This window comes from Phoenix dactylifera, chromosome 5 (genome assembly GCF_009389715.1).
Source record: "Phoenix dactylifera cultivar Barhee BC4 chromosome 5, palm_55x_up_171113_PBpolish2nd_filt_p, whole genome shotgun sequence".
Taxonomy (NCBI): Eukaryota; Viridiplantae; Streptophyta; class Magnoliopsida; order Arecales; family Arecaceae; genus Phoenix; species Phoenix dactylifera.
Window position 1 is genome coordinate 17919508 of NC_052396.1, and position 15749 is coordinate 17935256.

The following is a 15749-nucleotide window of genomic DNA, read 5'->3' on the forward strand; positions in this document are numbered from 1 at the left end:
TTCATTTTGGATTATCCACAATTGATTTTAAAATTTTTGTTAAATCTTTTACCAATGATTTAACATTTGGTGTGTAGGGTACCCACACTCACATATATGCATATCTATATTTCATTGACATGTTATTTATGTCGATAATTTGAAAAGGAATTTTATGATATGTGACTGAAGGAAGGCCACATTGATGATTTGGGGCCTATCCCCTGAAAAATGAAACTCAATTGATAGGTATACTGACTATGCAGCAGTGGTTTACTACTTGAGCATGGGAGAATCATTTAGTCTCCCCCCCTTCCCTTCCTTCCTCTCTCTCTCTCTCACACACACACACACACACATACACATACACAAAGTTTTGGTGGTAATCATTGTAAACTACTTTATCATGTTCTGAGTTTTGTGTCAGTGTCATCATGATGATTGCTTGGTAGTGTTTCTCATACCTTCAAAACTCTGCAGTGGACAACCTCCTGATGATCTACTTAGGGATGCAAAAAACACAAGCAAGTTCTTTAAGCGTGTTGGGAGTATTCATAGGTTGGAGGATGATAAAGCCTGCAAAGGAGTTACCAGTGCTTACCGTGCTTTAACTGAAGAGGAATATGAAGCAGTGAGTTTTGAGATTGTTCTGTTAAGTATATTTTTGCAGTGCATCCCTTTATTTGTCTAATTTCAACATTTTGGTTGATGGATGTTATTCAGAGGGAATCAGAAAGACCAAAACTGGGTAAACGCTATTTTAATTGTGCAAAGCTTGAGGAGATCATTGCAAATTATCCATACAGAATGAACTCACCTGAAGAAATCAAGAAAGGTTAGTCTGCTACTTTTGTTTGATTCTGTTTATAAGCATATCATAACATATGGTACTCTGAATGTCTATTAGTATTTGCTTCACTATGCCTACTTATTATCATGATCTTTTTACAGAAAATTTGACCCGCTTAGCATTGGTTGATTTCTTGAGAGGCCTTGTTGAGTTTGATCCAGGGAAACGGTGGTCACCTGTACAGGTTGCAACACTTAAATAGTTATTTTCAGTAGCATAAAGAGTTAGATTTACATGTCTACTCTAATTTATTGAGCATTATCATAGTTTGAAATACTGTTTCTCAGGCTTCGCATCATCCGTTTCTCACTGGCAAACCCTTTACATGTCCTTATGAGCCTCCGCCAGAGACCCCGCGAATTGTAAGTGCACCCTAACAATATTTTTGGTTTTATTGTTTGCTCTTTTATCTTGCCACATTTGATGGATCAGCAATTTGTAGACTGAATATATGTAGAACACTTGATTCTGTGCATGATAATGCTATTTTATGTGCTTTCCATCGTCTCCACTTCTGTTCCCATTATCTAGTGATGCATTCAAGAAGTGTAGGTTCTTTAGCAATTAAAACACGAGCCATCGCTAGAATACTTTATTGGATAAATCAGATGCCATCGCTAAATTCACTGTATTTTCAGCCCGTCCTTCATACTGTTACCGTGGATCACAACCCAGGAGGCGGTCATTGGCTAGCTGCTGGTCTCTCTCCTCAGGTTGGTCTGCAACCTTTCTGTGATTTGTGAAGTTTTACGGAGCACCATAACCTTTAGAATATCTTTCTGCTAGAGTTCATGATCAGAATACGGGCATGTCTTTTTTATCTGTGTGTTTTTTGTTTTCTTTGCTAGCTGGGTATTTGTTGTGGGATTTAAAATTATTTGACCTTTGTAGGTTGCAAATTCAAACAGATGTCTTCTGCAGAATAGCCCTCATTTTCAGAATGTGCCTTTCTCATATGGCAGTAGTTATGGCAGCTTGGGAAGCCATGGTAGCTATAATGATAATGCTGCTGTTGGAAGTAGCTATGGAAGCTATGCTGATGTGAATAATATGCACACATATTATTCACCAGTTGGTCCATGTGGTGTCAACATACATGCACAAATCGGGGGATCATTTCTTGGATCCAGTCCAGATGCTAGGCGTATACCTCAACTGTCTCATGGAAATGGATTTGGTCCAAGTCCTGTAAGTTTGGGACCAATGTCTCTGGGAGCCAGTCCCACACAATTTACTCCTCCAAGCTCCCAAATGCAGATTTCAACTGCTTCTCCTGGAAAGTATGGTACCACTTCTCCTGCAAGAAGTGTACATATTCCTTCACGGGGCAAAGCAGCAGCTGTTGGCCATTACAACAGAAGAAGAAATTGGGGATATTCAACTGTGTGTGCGCAATCCTATGAAAGTGCATCTCAGCATGGACCAGGACATCATGGCGATGGCATCAGTTGGAGTCACCCTGATACCTATTCTGGAGGACATGGTGGATCTCCTCGAAGTGCACTTTTGGCTTCCAATCATGCTAATTGGAGGCAACAGAGGGGTGTTGGGACTGGCCTATCTTCAGGCCCCTCTTCTACCAATCACCAGCCTTCTGCAGCATCCCATGCTCATAATTCCAACACAGTCTCCTTACGTTCCTCAGAGGTTTTGTTTGATAAGCCTGAATGCAATTCATCAGTACCTGATCCTGCAGATTGGGACCCCAATTATAGGTAAAATGGGAGCCCCTTAATCTTTCTGATTCTGGCAAGTTGTACTGCAGTTTGCAATGCTACTGTCTTCTGATTTTTGTGCTAAGCCTTATGAATAGAAATTGACAAGTTATGCTTTTTTAACATTTAGAGTTTTAGACAAATTTCAGATACGTTTTTTCCTTTAGAAATTATTAGCGTGCAGTGCTGTTAATCTATTTTTTTCATTTGATCTTAAAAATGTTGATATATCTGTATCTTGCATGGTGAATAGTTCATTATTGCTTGTCTTGCATGCTTCATTGGTTTTATCATTTATAGAACTATCATATTTCTGTGGTTCTAAAATACTGTTTGGTCACTATGTCTTGATAAGGTCACATGACTACTCATTTTTTTTCAATTATTTTTTTTTGTTAATTACTTTTGAACGATAGTTTTATTGACATGCTGAATTTGAATGGCCAGAACTGTAAATGGCAGAGCTTTTTATAGTTTTAAATGAACTTGTCGGTTATCATATGTCTTAATGTTGCAAATTTAGTAATTATAGTTATCTTTTTGCGTAATTAATTTTAATTACCTTCAAAAAGTGCATTCCTGATATTACTCTAGGGAATTGGATTTTTTTTAGTATTTCTTTTTTTTATTTCAATGCTGATTAACAAATTGTTTTCTTGTTGAGATGCCCATCTATATTTACCTGGTTTTTTACAATTCATTTGGGCAGTATCATATTTGTTTTGTTGTTCATATTCTTAATCATTTCTTCTTTCAGTGATGAATCTCTTTTGCAAGAGGATAATTCAGACTCCCTAGCTTTTGAATTTAATGGTATCCACCTTAGGAATACAATGGACACCATGAATGTAACCAGTGCAGTTGGCAGATTTGGTCACAGCCGAAAGCTGGCTCATATGAATTTTATATCGACAAATCATAGGTATGTAGCATCTTAAGGACCAGCATTGAGGAAGATATGGTTTTAAAATTTATATTATGCCTTAATTGCTCTCATCTCAGTGGCTGGTAAAGAAAATTTTTGGTTGGCTGATACTTGTTCATCATTTTTCCAATTCAGGAAGTCTCAAATGCTTTTCTGCATCTTTTCTGTGCATATTTTCTGCTACAGCATGTTGAATGTTAGATTTACTTCTGGAACTGGATGGATATTCTGCATCAGATCATTTGATATTCAACTATCAATACATCATAATAAAGTAGTGCAAACTATGATTTTGGCCTGTTATTTTTAATTGTCATAAGGCCAGTGCTTGCTTGTACATCACGTAAGCATCTAATATAACTAGTTTATATGTTGTTTTAGATAATTGTTGACATTGTAAATCTATTTTCTCTCTGCATGTGGAAGTTGGTACACTGTAGAGGACATTAGTTAGAAGATGTTGTCCTAGGGCTTAACCAAATGTGAAAAAATGAGAAGGAACTAGCTAAAGACCAGTATGATGCATGGAACATGCAATAGTACATGATTAATGATATCAAAATAATAATTAGGAACTAAATTAAAAACTAGCCTGAATGATTACTATTATGATAATTTCATGCTCGATTTATATGATCACGAACTTATATTCATAAGAGCGTCTTTATATGTCTTATGCTAATCTACTATATGATAAAAATTCCCTAAGAAATGGCATGTTTTGTCATGCCCAAGATCTGAACTTTTTTGAATCTCAAGATGTGATCATCATAGCTGATAAAAATATTATTAATATCTAACATCCTTGAAAGAAACTATAAAAAATAGCAATTCTACAACTGTATTTTTATTTCAAATTTTTTAATAAAAATATATTTAAAACCTTGGCCACATAAATCCTCCATGCTCCATAGATGAAGCCATATGAAATCCTTGAGATCTATATATACTACTTGGCCAAGGGTCCACATAAATCCTCATTGATAATTCAAATGAGGCCACATATGCCACCTAGCTAGAGGCTGAAGAAATCCTCATCAGTAATTTGAATGAGGCTGATAAACCACCTTGCTAGGGATCTACATATGTCTCACTCTGGTTATATTTTCAATTTATAAAGTTCATAAATGCCTGACATAGCACTTATAAGATTTATGATGGTAATAAGTCAATGTTGGGTTCAAAACAGGCTAATATTTCATTTCATAACACGTGTTCACATTTCAAAATACCATTTCGAAATCTCATATACATTTGGAATTTCCATATTAAAACCAAAACAGAGCATACAACGAAAATAATACCAAATTTGCAGAGAAGGAATAAGCCGTAAGTGCTTCCATAACTTTTAGATTTTGAAATTCTGAAAGAACTTCAAAGTTGAAGCCAGTTGAAGAATCCAAAATATCGAAAGAAACAGTTAATATTGAAGTTTAAAACATTGAAACAATATATAAGCTTCAAATGGCACCTAGCTTACAAAACAAAAAGGGAACCCTAATCTTTGAAAACTGACTAGGTTTTTGTAGTTTTATAACATTATTTAGTTTGAAATCAATTTTTTCAATAAGGTAACCTAGGATTTGAAAACATGAAGCAAGTCATAGATTTTGGAAAAGATCATGTAGCTTAGAATTTTGAAAACCATTTACGGGTTCAGAAAATAAATCAAATCTAAGTTCAAAAGCACGGACAAAGGTACTTACCTTACGCTGCAAAACAAATATCATCCTATATCTTCTTGTTGTTACTGCTGCTGATGCTGCTGCCTTGCTACCCTTCCTTTTCTTTCCCTTTGCTTAGCTGATCCGCCTTTCCTTTATTTATAGGCAAGGTAGGTCGGCCACAAGAGAGTCCCTTAGGTTAGTTCACCTACGGAGGTTGGATGCCTGAGTAGATGGGCCCCACATCATGTCGGTAGCAAGTAGGAGAATCAAATCTTTTATTTAAGGAGGCCTGATATAGGTGACTCAGCAATCAGATTGAGATATGGATAGATAGAGACTTATTTAGATGTAATACTGTTGAAGTAAATGTGCCATTTACTTAAGATATTACATGTAAATAAGGAAGTAACCCTATTTGGATTCAGTAAGAATAAAAGTTGATTTCCAACTTTAGTTCAAGATCTCAATTTTTGTCGAGTCAAATTTTCAACTTTTGAATGCTAAGGTATTTCTCAAATTTTGATGTTTCATAAATCCCATTTTACCTAAACATTACGAAGATTGAAATGTCCAGATAGAAAAGTCTTATAAATTAGTTTCCAATGCATGTGATCTAAGAAAAATTCTTGACAGAACTTAACACATTCCAAAGACTAGTTCACTTCAAGGGTTGGATACTCATATAGATGTATATGTATAATTCTAGTTGTTGGGTCGGTTTACATGTTTAATGAATGGGGCTAAACCACAAACTTCTTTGCATAATACCCATTGACATGTAGTGCAAATACTGAATATATGACTAACAAGTAATAACCCTATGTAAAAATTTTAGATTTATATTTTAAACAATCATTTGTACTATACCTTTTATTTTTAGCGGTGATTTTGCTTCTTGTACAAAATACACCAGTTAACACAAATCTCGTTATTGTTGGAACTTGTGTATCATCATGTCCTCTTTCTAGCATGTAAAGTGCATGTTAATTTAAGCCAAACAGTAGATTTGAAACTTTAAATTATACACATATATTTCTAAAATTGTCTTTCATCCATTTGGTTCTCTTTGATTATCATTTTTCTTACATGTAGAAGAACGTATAACTGTGAAAGTAAATTAACTATCTCTCACTCTCTTAATATACAATATATAGGTTTAAAGAATTTCATAACATGCATACTTAAAGCATGTAAGTTTTTTCTAATAATAATTCAGTAATTACGACACATTCATATTTATTTTGAGAGTTAAACTTTCACATATGGGGATCCTGTCGTTGTTTTCTTGTATCTTCTTCTAGGTTTTTCCTTTCCTTTTCTTTTCTTTTTCCCCAGGGGGAGAGGGGTGTGTGGCGGTCAAATTCTCTTTTTCCAGCCCATTATGTGGGTCTTACCATTTTGTAGAATATGGACTAAATTTTCTAATTATTTTTTCTAGAAAATTGTTGTTTGCATCTCATATAGTTATTTAAGCAAGGAGTATAGAATAAACAATTACCAAAACAAGATGATTCATTATCTATAAATAACTTAATTCTTGTATGTTGACTGAAGCACATGAAAGAATCATGTAACTTAAAAGTTACACATATAATTTTTGAGAAACTCAGTGGGAATCCCACCACTTGAAGCTGAGACTGCTCACATGTAGAGGGGATGCCAAGGGGCTGAGCAAAGTCCAATTGGCCAAAAGCTACAGATATATGGCAAGCCAGAAAGTGCATCATCTCTCAAGTGCAACATCCCGATTATGGTTCCCCTGTCTGAAGCAGTCTGTAGATCGGGACTACCATAGACCCACTACTAAAAACCTATGACCTCAAAGGATGCCCTTTCGTCAACGTGAGCATTGTCTGTCTTTCCATCAGTTCCATTCCCACTACCATAATGCAATAGATTCACATAAATTATGTTGGAAAAAAAAAATCAAATGTAAGATTGAGTTTCATTTCCTCTTACATTCTTCTGAGAGAAGAAAAATAGCTGCCCATAGAAATTCAAAGAATATTGGGATATAAGTTAAAAATAGAATATCTATAAATATAATGTACATACCTTGATTTGGTGGTCTATTTTGTTTGTGTCCTGAGCTGCTCGTCTTTATTGATGCTTCCAAAGAAATCATGGATTCTGGTTATATGCTAAATGCTTATATTGTGTTTCTTAGCATGAGGCTGCCCAGTTTCAAAAGGATGGGTATAAGAGGGAAAAGGCTTGGGAACGTATCGTCCTGGAAAGATATTGTGGGGAAAGTAATAAAGAAACATTTAAGGACAAAGGATCAACTTAACCATAGAAGAGAAGACAAACCTGTGACAGCTATGTTTACATCAAGATAAATAGGAGCGAGTCCATAGTAGAGATGACCTGCAGTTTACGGGGAAAAAAATAAAAATACAGGAATGATAAAAAGAAAGAAAGAAATCCTTACTACAGGATAAAAGAAGTATATTAGGCTTGTGGACGGTGAAGAAGAGAGGGGTTGGGCTTCTGGAGATCTATATCATTTCTCAATTCTCATGCAGTGAGAGTGAGGAATCAGGAGAACTTTTTTAAAATACTTTTTGGTGGGGGTGATTAGGAAAGTTACTAAAGGAGGAGAAAGTCTCGCATGCACCAAGTTTTAATGTAGTAGTGGAGAGAGGGCAAGGAAGAGAGGGGGCTGAAATTTGGAATCCTTTTTCTTTTTCCTTACAAGAGTGGAAATGGAGTTGTTAAGAGAGGTAAAGTGTCGCATGGGCTGAACCCTTGAGTCATTACTAATGGGTTAGAATGGACCATCTTTGGTGTTGGATAAAAAATGTACTAGCTCCTCATCCATTGGACAAATATCTTTTTTTTTTTGACAGGGATCAGATGCTTACAAGACCAGAGAGAGAACCCTGATAGGACAGAGCAGTGAGGGGCCCTTTTTCAGGTCTGTGTCCAATCTCCTTATACATAGTGAAAATGGTTATTTGTCATGGGGGTTGAATGGCTGCAAGGAAATGGAGAGAATCTAGACAGGATAAGAGTAGGAGGATGCATGTGTAATGTCAAGTTAGAGTCATTGTTCATGCATGGGGAAATGGGTGGATTATAGAAGTAGAAGAGATGAATTGGGGGTGAATATAGAGAGAGTGTGAAGAGAATGGGAGGGACACTTGGGTGTTGAACAAGAGTCCTCACTCCTTGTATGTCAGAAAAAGGTGGCTCGGAGAGATGAACTAGTATCCTGGATGCCAGGAAAAGTGAAATGCAACAAGTTAAACTTTTACTGGATATACTGGAATATCTTACTTCTTTAGATGTCTCTCCCACCAAGGTAGCCTTTGTATATTTGATGATGAATCCATGATACTGAATCTGCTGACAACCATAGTAGACAGTAAACTGTTTGTCCTAAAAGGTGAAATTCAACAAAATAGACTTAACCTTCACCGGAGATGCAAGAATGTCTCTTTTATTTTCAGATGTCACCCTCGTACCAAGATGACCTTAGTATATTTGACAAAAAAAGCTTGTAATTGACTGTTCCGACAATTATAGAAGACTGTAAAATATTCATCTTTATTTCACACTAGCATATAACTGTATAATTTTTTTTCGTATGTGCATTATTATTTCATGTCGATGGAGCAAAAGTCAATACTGATTGGTTATACCCATGGTTATGATCTTGAATAATTCACCATCTCTGCTGAAGTATGGTAATTAAATTGTGTTTTATGAATTCTTGTAAAGTTAAACCGGATTGTCTTGTGTTGATGCTGTAGGCTATATTCTAATTCTAGTCTTTTTTGACTCTCAAGAAAATCTAATTCATTTTCCTTTTCCCTTTTTGCCTGTTTGATTACAGAACAGATGGACCGTTTCAGGCATATTCACTTGGTGAGAATAGTCACACTTCTACCCATGATATGCATGTTGGCTATGGCCGTTTGTCCCATTTTTCACAAAACATTCCCAGCCGCTTTGGACAGCAATCAGTTCATCAGTTCAGTCATATGAACTCTACTTTTATTCATGGTGAAAGAAATCATCAGAATGATCAGCCAACTCGTTCAAACTACAGTATGGAAGGTTCTTATTCTTCTACCAATGCTTTGTTCACCAATGGCATGCCCTGGGGTAACTTACATAGCCAAATCATTTTGCTTAATTCTCGTGACATTCTTTTAAATTAAATTTCTTATTATTATATTAGTTCCTTTAAGAAATATTTTTAGCTTTTATTATGGCGCAATTACGTGAATTTCAGTGTTGCTCTGGAGCAGTAGTGTGTTTGACCTAATCACTTAAGTGCATATATAATATCAGGCAAGGATTGCTGAACCAGTACCGGGTGTCGAACTGGTCGGTGCCCGGTCTGGTTCGGACCGAACCGAACCGGTACTGAACCGGTTGGCTTGGTTCACGCATCCACGCGCAAAAAAAAGCTACACCGCCCGCTGTGGCAAAAAAGGCCACAGCGCACGCGCCCTGTGGCTTTGGGCCAATTCCAAAGGCCCAAAATAGCCTCGACTTAGTGCGAACCAACTAGTTCGCACCGAGTCCTGGTCGAACAGGACGGAACCATCCGGTTTCATCCGGTTCCAGCCGGTGTTACTGAGGTTCCGGCTGTTTGTATAAGCAAAACGAGCCGGTCAGAGACCGGGTCGGCCCAATTTGGCCTTAACCGGATGGTACGGCCCGGTTCGGCAATTCTTGATATCAGGTCATCTACTATACAATGAAAACATAGGCTAGATCTGAACCAGACGCAGACTTTATGCACCACCTTGTCGTATAGACTTGGGTAGGAGTGTCTGGTGTGAGTATATGCCAAAGTGTCAAATCCTTTATCTTTAAGAAGTTTTTCGTGGAGTCATACCCATGTTGGTACACTGAGGTGATGGGAGGGTCGAGGTGACACAGGTGTTGCTAAACATGTAGCTGGCAACTGGTCAACCATTGCGATCTGGTTCAACTTGACGGAACTCAGAGCTACATGGCCTTGATTCCTGTTAATTTAGCCCTTCAATGTATACAAACCAAAAAATCTATCATAAAATAATAGATAAAATTCTAGCTTCCAACTTTTTCCATATAACTCTGAGGTGGAGACAGGGAGGCCAATTTAATCCCAATTTTTTGTCCTTTTTTTATTTGACTGTAAGAAGCAAAGGGCATGGTGGCTTCTGGCCATCTTATTTGGAAGCTCTCCTAGGGCATAGTGGCTTCTAGCCGTCTTATTTGGAAACTCTCCTATAAATGATATAATTGGAGCTGGGTTGTGCCTAGTGCTCATAATCATGTCAGTGTCCTCCCATCTTATCTGTATACAACAAAACAGCCATCACATGTTAGAAAAAGTTGGTGCATTTAACCCAATCTGACACCACGATCCAAAGAAAGTCAGCTTTTATCCAAGCTCGATCCATTTAATGTTCAGGTAAGAATTGTCGGCCATATTAAAACTTTAAACCATACCTAGCCTGGATTGTGATATGTTGGTTACTAGAATCACGTTAAAAAGAATTCTGCCCGTATTTTTATCATTTGGGAATGATGCAGCCAGGAAAGACCAAGTTTCTAGAGCAATGCTTCAGGACTGCACATCACATCATCTATAAGTCTCGCCCAAATACTCCTTCAAAATATTGATTCATGTTTTAGAATAGCCTAGATATAAGGTAAGGCAATCAGACTCTTAGGTAAGGTGTAAGGTGCAAACTCATTGACTTAGATTATATAATCAAATTTTCTAGGAAATAAGAAAATTAAGGTAAATAAAAATGTTGTGATCAGACTTCACTTTTTTCTCCAGAAGTTGGTAAGCATGTGATGGCACACACTGCTAATGTGCACAAATCATGAAGCAGAGATATATAAAGGACTGACCTCCTATCAACTGACTGTTCTTCATGGATATTGTCTAAACATGAGAACATACATTGTGCATATGCATTAATGCATGTTCAACCTTTTTTAATATATAACTATCATGGTCAATTGAGCCAATATTTGTATCAAATGCTGCATATAATCTGTTGTTCAGGTATGTACAGATCTTGATGGATTTGGCTTCTTATAATCTTTAAATTCTGGTTCTTTGGATAATATGGAGACATGTCATCCTCTTCAGGGTTAATAAGAAAATGAACTGAATTCTTGTATATACTTGTATACCATTATCCATGAGAACAACTTCCTATTTACCTTTCTAAGATAGTGGTTAGGCCAGAAGTGTGACAACAAAGTTGTGCGGCTGCAACACTTCAAATGCTCAACATAATTCTTCAGCATCTAAATTTGTATCGCAATAATACATGTGTATTGATGGCTAAAATTAAGGAATATATTGGAGCTAAACTGTCCAAGGCGTAGTTGAAGTACATGACATAATCTATGTGTACCATGCATGCTTCAGTGTTTAGCATTTCAAGTGGCGAAATTTGCTAAGATACTTAAGTATGCTAAATCATGCTGTATTAATGAATTTGTTGTGAAAGTTGTCATGCATGTTATTTCAATTTTTGGATCTGGGCAGACTTTTTGTACTTTCATGATGCAATATATGATGTATTTCTTTTTTTCCTCAATAATGCAAGGTTTTTTATCGTAAGTACAAGGGACATGATGTCCTTGTTTGCCAAGGGGTTTCACATATTCATCATGCCCATATGATATGGCATGTGGTAACTGCTTGATGACTAAATGCTAGGTTACCAGAGAACATACTATCCTTTTGATCCTATTTGACTACACATTGAAAACATTAGGAAAAACAGTGGGAAATGAAATTATCTGGAAGAATAAGTATCCCAGTGGTCACGTGTTTCCCTTTTATTTTCCAAGTCGGACTGTTTCCTAGATTACATGCATTTTCACATCTAATTTCCTTGCCCTGCATTTCATGTACTGCTCCTATGGTCATTTCACAATCTGGCATTTTCATTGCAATGCCACACTAGATAGTAGAATATCTTACCTTTATGGTCACAAAGTATGATCTCCTCAACATTGGGACAGGCTGATTTTTTTGTTGTAGGACGAAGGACTGGGCATTCCGTTGCAACCACTGTACCATCGTACCATGCAAGAAAGGACTATGGAAGGATCTTGTGATGTGGAAGGCCGACCAACAGGATGTCATTTATTGCAGGCACTGAAATTTGCGCTCGAAAATTCCAGTTGCCTTGCTTGTGCTGTTTCTGACAGTCTTCATTTGGGTCTTGATAAAACATTGTGCTTCACAGATAAAATGCTATAGCTATGGCAATTTCCCATTCTTTATGTTATGTGATCTTTTGATCTTTCAACTCCTAAGCCCAATAGGGGCTTCTGTGCTTTCGTTTCTGGTGGTATACTTCAGCCAACAAATATATGGCTAGATATCTCTATGGATGTTTCTAACTTCTGTTCTGAGGTGTATCCCGCAGTTAGAAAGGAAAAGGAGGGAAAGACGGTTTTCGCTTGGATCGCACAATCTGCTGGAAATATTTAAAGGTAATTACCAGCCTTTTATTCTTATAATATACTGACAGATGATTAAACAAAACATGCATGGCTTTAGCAACCATTAGATTTTTCAAGCTTCAAACTTCATCACTCAACCGTTTAAAGGCGTTGATTATAGACAGGAATTCTGATGTCTTTTTCAGACTCTGACAGGACTTATTTTTGCACCTCTGTTACCCTGATGGTTCCCCTTCCCTTCTGAGGAAACAAATGAGTGCAGGTTGCTTTTTATTAAAAATGGAGAATCTGAACTTTCAAGGTTTACTGGCTGCTTTGAAAGTAAATCTCGGTGTGTATGCACGGGCTAAGCGAACTCTGTATGGACATTTAATACTATATGGCCGATGCATGCAATTTATTTGTTCCATCTTCCAATTTTTCATCTATTTGCTCGTTGTCTCGTGCCTATTTCCAGTTTACCAATGCTGTCCATATTTTGGACCATCTTACCAGATTGTTACTTACAACTGTCATTTTTCCCTGCATGATGTGTGGGATGCCGTTTTGGGACTGTTAAAGAAAGGTTTGTATGATGTAGTATTTAGCTAAGACTTAGAATGACTAGAATGATCAATTTTTTTCTATTTCTTCTTTTGAAACCTATTATCAGGCTTTTGGTATATTAAAATTTTTATTATATTTATTCATTATTATATTTATTTATAATATAATGAATTATAATAATAAATCATTATATTTAGGGGATAAGACAAAAAAAAGAAAAAAACGAAAAGATAAATAAAACTATATATATGCAAGACTTATAATAGTATTATGACTTAACTATATTCAAATTTAAGGTTGCATCCCAAATGCCTGGATGGTCGCATCTGAATGGTTCAAACCGTCAAGAAATAAGATGATAAGCCTCAAACATCAAGCAAGTCAAAGACTCAATGTGGAAACATAAATGGTAGTTATATAACAAAACAGAAAAAGCAGGGACTATTAAACATCTATGTATGCTGTGTTTCCCAGCAAAAGGATAGGACGAGTATGCTTGGCATTGTCTTGGTCACAGCTTTTAAGCATTGTTAGCAGTTTTTACATTGCAAAAAAGGCTGCAGCTTAACATTGTCCAAGCCACTGGCTTGATTCAACTTACCATTGTCTAAGATAAGAGAGCACTATTTATGTAAGTTTATATCATCACCAGAAAAATCATTGCTCTGTTTGCGTGGACAGAATTTTAGCCTTGCTGATTGGAGGTGGGCTGTTCAGCACCTATAATGTAGGGGGCACTGCTTAATTTCCCATAATTCTGCGAGTACTGCATGCTGGAAATTTGCGTTGCTCACAACGATTTGAAAAGAATCTCACTCAGCACTACGCACGAGGAGCATGTCGAATAATTGCTGCAATTTGTAAAGGAGAGAACGTCAGATACAACCAGAAGTAATTATTTTTCTATGTACTATTCAATAATATAAAGATCTAAAATTGTTATAATTCAAACAGAGGGGAACCATCAGTTCCATTTAACTGCAATTTAAAGGCAAATACCATGTAGATACCGGGCAAGGGTTCAAAATATAAGACATTCAACGATACAACCAGAAGTAGGTAAGATTACGGTTGTTTTTTATTCTCTTTTTGAATTAATATGTGATTCCTTATCTGCCGCCAGCAGTATACCAAGTGTAGTACCCGTTCGATCCTTCCATGCTACGTGCCACCAATGCTCAATCAATACAAATGCAATTCATTTGAGGATACAGAGAATACGGTAGCCACTTAGCCAATGATAGCAGCAGATTTTCTGCTTAACCATACAAAATTTATAAAGCAACCAAACCACAAACCGTGCAGAAGCACCACCAATAGCAGGTCTTCCAAAATTTATAAAAATACTACGGAAGCCTGCGCCGACGCCTCCCTCGTCCTCGTCACCCGCGGCAACGATCGCTACGGCAAGTTCATCATCAAAAGAAGACGACGTGGGGCCTTCGATCCATCTGGTTAAGGAGGGCCAGGTGGAGGCCCAGGAGAACGTCGCGCTCGCCATCACCCATCTCGCTCGTGACTCGGAGAGTATTGAGCAGACGGTGCTCACTAGCTTCTGCTCAGTTTTCGCCAAGGTGCCACGAAAGTGCAGGCAATGGTGGCGTAGGCTGTGGCGGAGCTCGCCGCCAACCACCCCAAGTGCTAGGACATTTTTCACTCAGCACAATGTCATCCGCCTCCTCATCAGCCAACTCATCTTCTAGACCATCCACGAGCACTCCAAGTATGCCATCCCCTTCACAGGGCGTTTGGTATGGGGTGATCGTCCTAGGATCAAGGGTGATGTGGGTGGAGGTGATGAGATTACCGCGTTTGGTTGCACTACGATGATCCTACGTGGTGATCCTATTGGGGTTACCAAACGCCCCCTCAGGGGTATGTCCATCCACTCTGTCGTCACAGCCAACAATGCAGTAGGCGGATTATAATTCCATGCTGGTAGATGGCTCGGAGCAAAGCCAAATGCAACACCCCTATGGGAACCAGAGCTACAACAACAAGAACGGGATGCACAATGGGATGCGCCAACTCCAGCAAGACCCAGTCCAATGCCAACGAGACGGCTAGGGGCTCGAAGCACCAAGAGAATGCCTCACTGAACGGCACCAGTACCAAGGAGAGGGAGTTCGAGGACCCCGCCACCAAAGCCTATATGAAGCTAAGGCCCATTATGCATACGCTTTTATTACGCGTTGTGGATGAATACTGAATGGGTCTGGACTCGACCCATTCAGCATTTACTTTATAAAGTTGAATGGGTTCGGATCTAACCCGAACCGGCCTCGAATTTTTTTGAATTGGAACTAGGTTATATATGGATCCAACTCGACCTGAATAATCCATTGGATCAAAAATTATAGCCGTGGACCCAATACGATCCGATCTGATCTTTTATTAGGTTAATCTGGATCCAAAATTGAAATTTGAATAAAAAATTAGGCTGGGCCGAGATCACTCGTGACCCGGTCCGGTCTGAGCCGACCCATTTCCACCCGCTTTGGTGGTGGCTATCCACGTGGTTCCGTGTCCAAAGTTGCGTGGCGAAGGATCCCGTTTCCGAGAGTTGCATGCCGCGATTCGCGAACAGCGTTCCTCTCCTCTCCTGTCCTTATAAAAGGCCAACAAGA

At 37.9% G+C, this 15749-nt stretch overlaps 1 protein-coding gene across 6 annotated transcripts in view; it reads left to right on the forward strand.

Annotated features, from left to right (window-relative positions):
* The window catches only part of LOC103713009 (dual specificity protein kinase YAK1 homolog), a 34824-nt gene extending 21822 nt beyond the window's left edge, over positions 1-13002 (forward strand). Inside the window, exons 10-19 of one of the 6 annotated variants that reach the window (XR_003386790.2) lie at positions 460-610; positions 703-814; positions 931-1013; positions 1117-1191; positions 1468-1542; positions 1721-2544; positions 3302-3466; positions 8975-9198; positions 12149-12606; positions 12762-13002. Coding sequence is in view for 2 of the 6 variants with exons in the window: in XM_026806904.2 (XP_026662705.1) it covers positions 460-610; positions 703-814; positions 931-1013; positions 1117-1191; positions 1468-1542; positions 1721-2544; positions 3302-3466; positions 8975-9246; positions 12130-12134 (1762 nt within the window). In the remaining 4 variants the exon portion in view is untranslated. Of the gene's footprint in view, positions 1-459; positions 611-702; positions 815-930; positions 1014-1116; positions 1192-1467; positions 1543-1720; positions 2545-3301; positions 3467-8974; positions 9247-12129; positions 12607-12761 lie in introns of those variants that run through there. The other 5 variants (XR_003386787.2, XR_003386788.2, XR_003386791.2 and 2 more) reach the window with 5 other exon arrangements.
* Positions 13003-15749: the final 2747 nt, after the last annotated feature.